Below are 12,188 nucleotides of genomic sequence, written 5' to 3' on the forward strand. Positions count from 1 at the left end.
TCATTCTGCTTGAGTGACATTACTTTGAAGGACAGTTCTGGTCTATCACAGTGAGTTTAGTTTATGTGTGTATTCCCCAAAACAATTTTCCCCGTATTTTTTTCTCATTTATTTTAGTACTCAACTGAATTTACCTCTTAGTTTTTCCAAATTTGTGTTTTTAACTCTTCAAATAAGGTCTTCAGAAAAGTCCAGCCCTTTTCAAGGAGCTGAATTTTCCCTTAGGTTCCTGCCTATACTGAAGCAATGAGAATCACAAAGTGCCTTCTATAAAAAGTAGAAGCATTAACCCTGCAAGCTGTGGATCATCTCACTATCAGTGTTGGACATTCTGGCCTTCTCCTCTGGGAAAGCTGGGCAAATTCAGGATTTGCATTTAAGTCTTGAGCATATCTTTTATATCACATGGAACTCTTTGCCGCCTTTGTGTCTGCTACACATGTATACTTTATATATGTATGTATATATATATATCTTTATGTAACTACTTCTATTTTAAAAATTAACTTGCTCACATACATTTTGTTTAGGGAGAAAGAGGCCCTAAAGGAGATCAAGGAGTGCCAGGAGTATATGGAAAAAAGGCAAGTGACTTTATAATCACAAATTAAAGCAAAATGCTGTTGGTATTTGTGATGGGGTGACCTTGACTGGCTGCCAGGTGCAAACCCCCAAGCACTTCTCTCAATCTCCCTTCTCAATAGTACAAGAGAGAAAATAAGATGGAAAAGCTTGTGGGTCCAGATAAGAGATATCACCTGCCAGTTACTGTCACAGGCTACTTGGGGAAAATTAATTTAATTTATTGACAACTAAAATACGTTTGGATAGTGAGGAAAGAAAACCCCAAACAACTAAATCCCCTTCTCCTTCACCCAGCCATTTCCCAGGCTCAACTTCCCTTCTTCATGGGATAGGAAATAGGGAGCAAGGTTGGGCAGTCTTTAAGAGCTTCTCCCTGCTCTTCCTCCTCGGCTGCTCCAGTGCAAGTCCTTCCCAAGGGCCGCAGGCCTTCAGGGCAAACCCAGTCTTGCATGGAGTCTCCATGGGCGGCACCTTGCTACCACAGCTCCACCATGGCCCCCTCCAAAGGCTACAGGGGAATCTCTGCTCCAGGACCCTCTTCTTGGTGTCTGCAGAGCTGTCACTTTTCTCCTCTTTCCTTACTTTATTGGTGTCATGTTTCTGCCCCTTCTTAAACACATTCCGCAGCACCGCCCCGGCTGTGGGCTCAGCCGCGCCCTGCGGTGGGTGGTTGGATCCGGCTGGAACCGGCTGTGTCCGGCTGGGGCAGCCCGGCCTCCCCTCACGGAGCCCCTGCAACCCCTGCTGGGACCCTGGGCAAGGGAGCCCCAGACAACATAATTCATATTTTTATAACATGTATTCACAGAGGACGTAATTCTTCATTTACAGCTCAGAAAAAATGTTCACTGGTTTTACTGGGTGTATTTATATTTAGTAATATCAAACACGCTCTTCTTATTTGGATGCTTTGGGAACTGTCTTCATTCTGTTTGTGGATTGGTGCAATTCATTTTCACATAGCACAAAATGCATGTATTTTTTGTAAATATGTCTATGGGGTAACGCACCATATATGGGGCATATGTAATATTTATATTGCAAAGAGGTCTGTTTTTTAATACAGATGTACATATAACCAAACAAGAGAAAGGGAGAAGAGTTAGGGGAGTGAGGAGAGGACCACATGAAAGGAGTGAGGCTGATAGTGGATGGGAAGAGAGATGTTTTAATCTGTAATTTATATAAAGCTGAGAGTATATTTTGGCCATCCAGTGTTTACAGCTAAATTTTCACCTGTCCTTATATTTTCTTCATATGTTTAGTCTAGAGTTTTAAGCAATTTGGAAGAGGGTCTGTGTTAGCATTTCTATAATTTGAAGCATATTTTTGTTTATGTAATGGGGTCGTAGTTATTAATTGACAACTGCCTGTGTTAAGAAACAGATCTTCTGTACATTTTCAAAATAAGAAATAACATACATGATTTATTGGTTAAATATATTGAATTTGCCGCATAAACATTGAGCACTACTTACTTTTCGCTTGCTGTTTTTCTCAGGGTTCAAAAGGAGAGAAGGGTGATACAGGGTTTCCAGGAATGCCTGGGCGATCTGTAAGTTTTCTGAAGATGATTCGTCGTTAGCTTTTCCTTGTTAATTCACCTACTGATTACTGTTAAATGTTGCCACAGGGAGATCCTGGTAGAAATGGGAAAGATGGATTACCAGGCAGTCCTGGCTTCAAGGTATGTAGAAATGTATATTAATATCTTGATAAAAATCCTCAGTAGCATTGCTCTGGTGTAAACATACCCAGTTTATTCTGTGGAGAATTACTGGAAATTAAAATAACGTTGTTACTGGGAGATGTGGAAGATTACTGCAGTAATAAACAGACTTCATTGTTTTCAATTGTTCTGTGAGCAGAAGCAAAGCTTTTATTAAGAGTGTGTTAGTGATCATTAGAGATGACTATTACACTTTATCTCCCTTATCCTTTTGTATTTCCCTAACCCTGTGATTCTGTTAAAGAGGTTTATATACAAGCATACACTGGAGAATGTAATTGCTTTTGAAGGGAGCTGCAGGAAAATTAGGGGGAAGTACCTTTGGTATTGGATTAATGTTTGTGTTTGTATTCTCTTCACTATGCAGTGCTGTTTGTATTTAACGTAGAACAGTTTTTCAAGTCAACTAGGTATGTGTCTACTGTAAAAAAGAAAACAGGATCTGGTATTTCTATAATGTATTGCAGTCTGTGAGCTCACTGGATGTTTTGCTTGCCAAGTTGTTGTTTGCACTGTTCTGATTTGTGAAAACATCGACTTTAGCGGTATCAGTTTTAAGTTCACAGGGAAAAGATTTTAATAATATCTGATGTTAATGCTCAATTGAATTGATCTAAAGAAGTTTTTCAACAGCAGGTTTGTTCCTATAAGATTGTTTTTTAGTAATAATGAAATTATCTAGGGCTGCTCAAGATTAATGTTCCTCCAGTGTCCAAAAGTGCAAGTGTACTTCTGAGTGCATTTGTCTAAATTCATATTGCTGTATTTGGAGATCTGGGTCTTCCATTTTGTGACCATGCTTGTGTAGAGCAGTTGGGGATGCAGCTGGGGATATCCATGACATCTGCTGCAGCAGGGAGATATGACATAAGACCTGTGAGAGACCTGAAACATTCCAGGCAGCAGCTGTCAATGAGGTGGATCCAGGGTAATGCCAATGGAGCCTGGAGAGCAGATCAGCTCAGAGAAGGCAGACTCGTTGGTATCAGTTTAGTTGTGTACATAGAAAGCCTCTGGTGCATTTGAAATGCATTAATGTCCAAAACATACTCAGGGAGCTGAAAGATATGACATAAGTCCTATTGAAAGCCAGTGCCTTTCTGGAGCAGGAGTAGACAAGATACCATTGGGTATGTCAAATATGACCAAATGTCTGTGTGTGGGCAATGGAATTCGACTCCTGGTGTCTGGTCAGCTGAATCAATCCTCCATCAACCGTCCCGACTAGACTTCTGTTATCTGTGATATGAGCTTCGTTACTCTCCAGGAATTTATTTCAAATGTCCTCTCTTATTTTATATATACCTATATTTATTTTATGTGTATATATATATATTTCATATATATAGATATATATTTAGATATATACACACACACACACAGATATCATTGCTAAGTTGGAGGAGAAATTCCTTCTCTGGTACTGTAGAAGGTAGGGAAAAAATTAGATATTAGATTTTTTTCTTTTCTGGTATTTGATAACATAGACTGGTAATAGTCACAGTTAACATTAACATAAAATTTTAACTGTCACTGGTGGTGATTTAGAGTGAAGCATTTTGTTGCTAAAGCATGGATTTTGAGAGTACTTGCATATGTTTTATGCTTGTAAGCAATATACAGAGAATTCAGTATATTGTGTGAATGTGTGTACATTTAAACTGCAAGACATTTTCTGGACTGTTCTCCTTACTATTGTACTACAAAAATATGACATGCTCATTAGTTTTTATTAATTTTATAATATAATAGTTAATAGAAGCCATATTTTTCATTCAAACATTTTGTTAGCCTGACTTCAACATCTGCTTGCTATAAAACATTGCTTCATTCTGGGTCTCTAATCAAATTCAGAACAGTAACAAACAGGCTGTCTTTGAAGGAAATTTCTGCTGGCGCTTTCCTGGTTTTTTACAATATCCATTTTGGGAAAGAATGTGGAAAAAACATGGCTTGAAACCCAGATGCTACCCATTGTAACTTCGAGTCCAGCTTTTATAATTTTAAGTTAATTAATGCCAGATTATTTTATACGTGTGTGTATATCTAGCAACATCTATATCTATATCTTTGCCTTTTTTTAATGTGCTTTTACTTCTGGAATTATTCAACATTTCAGAATACTTCAGTATCATACATACTTTGATAAATATTTGTGGTACTGCTCTATTCTGAAGTACTTTGAAATATTTTTTCATACCGTTATTTATACTAACAATTAGACAGTAACAGTTTATTATTGTTTTATGCATTTTTTCTACCAGAAAAAACAGAAATTAACAGAAATTGTTGTTCTGAGTGAAAAGAAAATTATCTCTCATCTCTTTTTGCAAACTGATAGCTGTCAGACACAGCATGAGGGAATATTGGATTGATGACCCTTCTTGCTATGTCTAATACTTTTAAGGGATGTTTATTTGGTAAAGTCTCAATGTGTACTGGTTTTAAATTTTACTTATGTTAAAAATATTATTTAAAATTTAAATCTATTTAAAATTATTTTATTATGAAAATAAGGGGCTTTTTAAAGTATTTTTTTGTTTTAAAGGGAGAAGTTGGGCAGCCTGGATCTCCAGGCGTAGAAGGACATCGAGGAGAGCCTGTAAGTGATTGAATTGCTGACATATCCTTATGTATAGATTTGTTCGTTTTGTTGGGTTTTGTCTTTTTTTTCTTTTCAGTTAATGGCTGTTATACTTCATGTTTAATTTATGTTGGTTTGAATTGGTTGATATGTCCATTTCTTAAAAAGTGCTTGTTTATTTTCTGCCATTCATCTTTAAATTTTATTTAATTAAAAGAAATAAACAAGCCCTTAAAGTCAAAGATGCCTTAAAAAAAGATTCTTAACCGTATCGCTGTTGTATATACTGAAGTATATATATACATTATAAAATTGTCTCATTATTGATTTCTGTCCTGTTGATGTTATGGTATAGTTAGATGTTAATAATTACTTACTTGAGGTAAGATTCTAGATGGGTTTAACTCTCATTTCTGCTACATGGTGTATCTTCTTTCATATACTTGTTAATGGCACTTTTAAAGTCCATTTTTCACTATGTGCCACTGCCTTTCCTTTGTCCAGTTTTACTGGCCTTTTACTTCCTTGCATCTTCTTACACCGTATTATCTGCATGTCTGTTCTTCTTGCTTGGCTGGGGACCACGCTGCTTCATTTTGCTTTGCTTCTTTCCAAAGACTGAAGTATTTGGTATACCAGTATTTGGGCAACTCCTCAGGGCAGCTCGTTTTGCCTCCTCTTAATATCTGATAGCTGGGCTTTGTCCTCTTTGTTTCCTCGTTTGGCTCTTTAAGGTTGGCAGACGGCTTGAAGCAGATGAGCCAAGATACAGGCTTTGAGTGCTGAGAGACAGCCAGCTGTCTTCAAACCATCAGTAATTCTTCTGTAGGCCAAGAGCAGTAAATGCAGCTCAGTTGGTGGAACACTGCCTTACAGATGAATTACATTCTGAATTACATTTGGAATTGTAAAATAAGAAGATAGAGCTTTATACTGCAGAAATTTTGTGGTATTCAATGTAATGGGAGGCAGTCTGAGTTACATGATACTGAAATCTGATAGACAGTTTTGATAATGAGGAGTCGGAAAAAGTACTTCCAGCAGAAAAATTCTCGAACTTTTTCATTTAAATTTTTTATACATTCACCAAAACCTCCTAACACATTTTGAGTAGACTGCAAAACACTGAGAAATCATGCCCAATAGAGTTTCTTCCCACTTGTCGGGCTTAAGTGAAAAACACACATAACCCCTCCCTTGGCTTTATTTTTTCCTCTTTTTCTGCCCCAAATAACTGTGAGGTGTTTTAACCTTTTACAGTCTATGGTATCTTCATATGTAAGAAAGACTGAATGTGAATGTTAATTTAATATAATAAAATACAACTGAAGGGATTTTGGTATATTGTAAGTTGATACACCGTAACAAATGTGTTGAGTTCTCTTATTGTCCCTAGCCTTATTTTGTCTCTTCATTTTTACGAAAGAAATGTTAGTTGGTCATTGTGATTTTTTAAAAAATTATTCTAAGAAATGGAAGGGAAAAGGCACTTCTAACCTAGCGAAAACTAAATTTTTAATACTTTAACAGCTCTCACTCTAGTGTGATAGCATTGGTTAAGTATGAACTATATCTACTAAAGAAATATATTTTGGTTTCAAATTAATATAAATGCTTCACAATATAACATTTTAAACAGTAATGTAAACTCATCACTAAAGTCTCATAATTTTGCTTTAAAGGGAAATGAAGTGGTAGATTTAAGACATTAAAAGCACTAAAAAGTCTGTTAAAATCACTACAAAATAATACAGAGGGAGACTTCCAAAATAGAAACAACTACAGAAAATTTAAACAATTTTAATAAGGCAAGCCAAATTGCATTGTATGCTTCATTCATAATCAGTGGAGGTTCTGAAGAGTAGAAAGTCTACATGCTGACCATGAAATTGCCTCAAGGTCACCATTAGGAAATGTAAGGTACTGAGTCATCCCTGCTCATCTGCCTCTATTGCTGATGTAGCACCATCCTGCATGAGCAAATGCAGCGCTCCCATCTATTTAGGGCCTGGAGGAGCAAAGAGCAGGGCAGTTCAGTGCAGAAACATTGTGGTAAAAGTGTGTGTTTGGGTTGTGAAAATGAGAGCTATCCACAGCTGTGAGATATATGGGCTCCTCTATTCAATTGAGGGTAATTGTCTTTCACCTATTGGAAAGTGAGCTGGATTTTGGGGGCTGTGAGTGATGTCTTGTGCAACTTACTGCTTCTGTTTCTTCTGTTGTTCCCCCAATGTGTATTTCATGTCTAACATGTAAGCGCCTCCTCTTGGCTCCCCTTCTGTGGAATTCAGTGTGATCTTCTCTGGTGGGATACCATTAGAGTTAGGGCACTGGTGTGGAAGAGAGGGATTGATCTATGCTGTGCCAGCCAAATAGGCTGCCAAAGCACAAGACAAGCCTTGGATGATACAGGTGAAGCTGGATGACTTTATATCATTAACCAGCCACATGCAGCTGTGGCCCTGGGACAGCTCAGCAGGTTGCGTGGATATCCCACCCACACAAACATACATGCAGACAGTCTTTATTGCTTTCATTCAGCCACATTAGTGTTAGACATGGCTTAATTTGTTAAGTTGATGATTTAAAAAATAGTCATCTTATGATCTGTCTTGCTTTAGCAAATAAAAATAATATGGTTGTGAAATGAATGCATCTTGAGACAACATCTAAGGAGCAACTGTCTAGAATGGAGAGCACGGATGAACTGAACTCCCATTACCTCCAGCCTTTGAGATGTGTGGTTATTTTTTGGACAGAATACTTTCTGGTATATTATTACTCTTACTAATCCCCAAAGTTACAAACAGTAGAAGTAGGTTGTAAAGCTAAATAAATAATTTCAAGCTATGTGCTTGATTTCCCTCAGTAATACCATTTGGAACTTCAGTTAACCAGACTATCCCAGTTCTACCCACTCTGTAGAACAACATGTGACAGTATGGACAGAATAATTTAGATGGGATTTAGTGAAGGTAGTAATCAAGCTTATTTTCCTGATGACAAAAACAGGACATGCTGTCACTTGAGTAGTTTAATGGCTAGTTATCTATCTTACTGATGACAGGCTGCTTTGATAAATACATTTTTTGAGGCAACAAATGTCTGTAGTATAAATAAAGATTTATTTGAGATTAATTTCAGCCTGGCTGCCTTTTTTAACATAGGTAGGGTTTTTCAGAATTGGATTTCAGTGCAAGCTCCTTGTGTTTGCAATTATGCAGATGGGAACTCTGAAGTGAGTGCTTGTGGGTAAAGCTGGCAGGACATTTATAGCACTCTTCTAGGCCTAGCATATGCTCTCCTGCCACAAGTAATATGTCTGAGCATTTGCAACTGCTCATGTTTACTCTCCAGAAATCATATTTTTCAGAAATACATCTGCAAACACTTAAAATGGTAGAGTTTTGTCTCAATATTTAGGTCACATTGCAAGACCTCAGATGTGGCCTCATTTGTGCCAGCGATAGCAGCATAACATGACTTTCAGCTTCTGACCTGACTCCCACTGTTATACCTATGCTCCTGGTTTGTCTGTTGATCTTTCATAACTGCATCAGGAATGCCAGATACAGATCAATGCAATCTCTGAAAAAATGTGTGTTTTATGCTAGGCAATGATAGCAGAATTCTTTTTGAAACCTGTTCAAGATACACTAAAAGGTACAACAGAAATTGTACTGTCTTCATAATGCAGAAATCCTGAAAACAAACTGGTAATAGCTAGGTGTCCTGTATGTTTGAAAAGTAAACATAAAGTTAATGTAATTCTACTGCATCTAATAGCTGTGCTGAGATTGATAGAAACAGGAAAAAAGGAAAGAAAATTCCTGACTTAGTAATACAGTAATACGCAGTGCAAAGTTTGGGGTGTTTTTGTTACTATTATTTTCCTCTCTGTGTCTTGTAATGTTTTGCTTGATGCACCTTATGTTGATGTTATGTTAGTTTGTACCAATTTTAGGTACTAGGATGCCATTTACTCAACATTTGTGTCTTGTATTTGCATTTACATACTGAGTTATGAAACACTGAGGATAAAAGCAAACTTAAAAACTCTATTGTATATTTGTGCAGTAGGCCTTGTGAAAAAAATTCCTTTCTGAAAGTGTTACTTTGTTTTTTATGCACCTAGTCTGATTATTCTATTTCTACTTTTAATCTCTTCATAGATTAAAGCATAAAGATCCTCTTGTATTTCCAGTGCTCAAAAGATCATGTGTTGCATGAATTTATTACTTGTGGAAATATTCCACAGAGCACTAAATACTCATTCAGATTTTATATCACCTTAAATTCGGCGCTGCTATAAAATAGTGCTCTCTTTGTAAGTAGGATATAAAAAAGAAATTATTTCCTACGTTTAAGAGGAAATTACGAGTTTTAATAGCAAATATATCAGTTTTTAAGAGAAAAGTGGTCAGGAGACTCAACAAAGTGGTTGGTGTGAGTCTATCAAAATTTTTAGTTTCTGATCTGATATTCATGCTTTTCCACTAGTCTGAGATGCCTCGATAGTAGGAGCTGAACTCTGATGGCCTGCTTTTCAAAGGTGTCAGCATTGCAGTCATAAGGGATGTAAAGGACTAGCATTTTCTCTGCAAATAATGTCTTGTGGGTCTCAAAAGAACACCTATTTCTTTTTTGAAAATTCTTTTACCTGTAAATAAAAAAATAAATTGTTATTTGGGTGGGGTGATTTTTTATACATAAACAGCTGATAGTGATGATTTTTGTAGGCATATTCCATTCATTCTTTCTTTACAAGTAGGTTTGATTAGTTCAATGTGCTTTTTAGTATTGATCCTTTATTCCTTCTTCTAATATCCAAATTGTTGAAGTAGACAGGGCAGAGGCTTGCTGATGACTTTCTGTGTGCTTGAGCTATATAACAGATGTTGTTAATCTTGCTCTCACTTGAGAAAGGGGAAGATGACAGCTTTGACTTCACAATACTTTTCAGCAATCATTTGTTAATTACATAGTGCTGTAAGCTCAAACGTTTTTTAGACTGAATGGAGGTTTTTCTGTCAAGTGTAACTTCTAGGCAGCTGTATGTATTTTGAGCAGATTTTCAACCTAGGTTATCTTCATTCTGACTGATAAGTTATTTTAATTAAATTCATTCCATACTATAATTACAGAAGAGTTAATTGCTGTTAAGAAGATAAATATGAGATTAGTGCTGTAATGAAACAGGTAATTAGAAGACTTCTAGAACTTCAGGCAGGCTAATCTGAGTTCCTTTATTATTCCCAGTTGACAAAAATGATACAAGACATGACAGCATAGTTGCTGATCCAAAGCGCATTGAAGTCAATGGAAAGATTCCCATTGAATTCAGTCTGGACTGGGGCCACAGTAAATGCTGTAATTAACTTGGACCCACTAACCTAATGCAGCTTGGAAAATAATGCCGGCTTTTCTAAGTTGTAAAGCTAAGAGTTCTCTCCCATCTAATTCACACTTTCTGCCTGTCCATCATGATTTCTAATTTTTAAATTTATATCCTCACACAGTGCAATTACATTAATTATAATAATTTGCAATAATTATATTATCTTTTTTGGTTTTGTTTTGTCTACAGAGACTTGGGAAAGTATTTTTTGTTATTTTTTTCCTTTAATGCCATTTTAAATTTGATAATTTTGGAAAATTATGTAGAGAAGAGGTGGCATGCCCTGCTAACATTTCTTTAAGACTGTTTTACAAATGCAATGTTAAAAAAAGGAAATTATTAAAAGTTGTAAGGAAATATGAAAGCTCTAGTTGTAAACCCATTGTGGGCATGAATGGCATATGCTATAAATAGTTATAAATGGTACTCAGAGTACTCTGTTTTCTGCTTGTATGCTGTAGTGACCTTTTATGGCTACTTTGGCACTTTTCTTATTAATTCATATGCTGATACAAATTAGATGCCAGCATTCCTTCCCTATTGCTGCTGTTTTGTGAACATAGAGATAGAAATTCCTCTAACAAATGTGTTGTACCAATATAAAATCTTTCTATCAACTTGATGAGCTGTGTTACAATAAACAGGTGCTTGTCATTTGTTAAAATCTCTCTTAATAATTTATTAGTCTTTTATAAACTGAAAGAGAGTGTTAAAACAGTATGATTCTGAAAGAATTGTCTGCAGTGAGCACTTAAAGGTGCAGCTTTGTTAAAGAGTACAGTAACTATCTTCCAAGCACAAAATTAGTGGTAGTGATGATTTATTTGTATTCCATGACTTATTCCAATGAGCTAGACCCATTTTTACACAAAACCACGGGATCTTCTGAAGAATCTGATTTCTTCTATGCATTAAAATAATTTGGGGTGTTTATTGGAAATATTCATGTAGAGACTTTAAGCTTGATATTATTCATCTTGGTTATCTGTACTAGAAAGTGAGCTTTAATTGCCAGAAGAAGTGCTTTGGCATAAACTTATTCTGTCTGGAGTAAGACACATGTTCCACCTGTGTTTTTTCCCACTGAGGGAATGATGATATGTAGCTTGAGCCTTTAGCTGTCATGTTTTCAGCTTGGCTAAGGAGGAGTCTAGGCATCTGGTTTGAAACCAAGAGTGAATCAACTTGGTGGTATGGATGTATTCATTACACATCCAATATACTCTCTCATGGTAACACTCCCCAAAAACACATTTAAATGTTTGTCTGTTTAAATGCTTGTGCATTTAGGAAACTGGAGGCCTTCACATAAATTGCAGAGAATGCAATATGCATGTGCTTATAAACATCACTACCTTTTTTCTCAGTACCAGAAACTAGATTTTCTTGGTATTCATATTGCAGTGGGTTTTTCTGTAGAAATTGTTATTTCGGCACTTTAACATTATAGCTATGCAATTTGACTTAATGTATTTTTAAGTGGGAAGACATCAGTTTACTACACCTGATTATCATTCAAAAACATTTCTGATGAATTGTTTTTGTTACTTTGGGCAAATGAAGTACTGATAAATTTAAACTATATTAATGTACTACTTCTTGGACTGAAAAAAAGACATTCTAAAAAATTGCTGGACTTGATCAAATATAGATTTTTTGAAAAGTTGAATGGACAAATCCACACAACTGTAAATTGATCTTGTGTTCTTTATCAGAAATTTCTTTATTCTCAAGTATCAGTTAAAAGTGTATTTGCTGAATTGGCTTAAAATAAGAACTAAAGCAATGTAATGTGTGTGTGCCTGCAATTGGTTAGTTCATCCTGCTGAGAGTAGCTAGTAAAGATCTTGAAAGTTAAATGGTAAAATGGAATAAAATATGTATGCCTGAAG

At 36.0% G+C, this 12,188-nt stretch overlaps 1 protein-coding gene across 3 annotated transcripts in view; it reads left to right on the forward strand.

Moving 5' to 3' along the window:
- The window catches only part of COL21A1 (collagen type XXI alpha 1 chain), a 95,550-nt gene that overhangs the window by 51,682 nt on the left and 31,680 nt on the right, over positions 1-12,188 (forward strand). For all 3 annotated transcript variants that reach the window (XM_039569545.1, XM_019290911.1, XM_019290914.1), the window contains 4 exons: positions 531-584; positions 2,087-2,140; positions 2,219-2,272; positions 4,863-4,916. In XM_039569545.1, coding sequence (XP_039425479.1) covers positions 531-584; positions 2,087-2,140; positions 2,219-2,272; positions 4,863-4,916 — 216 coding nt within the window. The remainder of the gene's footprint in view (positions 1-530; positions 585-2,086; positions 2,141-2,218; positions 2,273-4,862; positions 4,917-12,188) is intronic.

The sequence above is a fragment of the Corvus cornix genome, chromosome 3 (assembly GCF_000738735.6).
Source record: "Corvus cornix cornix isolate S_Up_H32 chromosome 3, ASM73873v5, whole genome shotgun sequence".
Taxonomy (NCBI): Eukaryota; Metazoa; Chordata; class Aves; order Passeriformes; family Corvidae; genus Corvus; species Corvus cornix.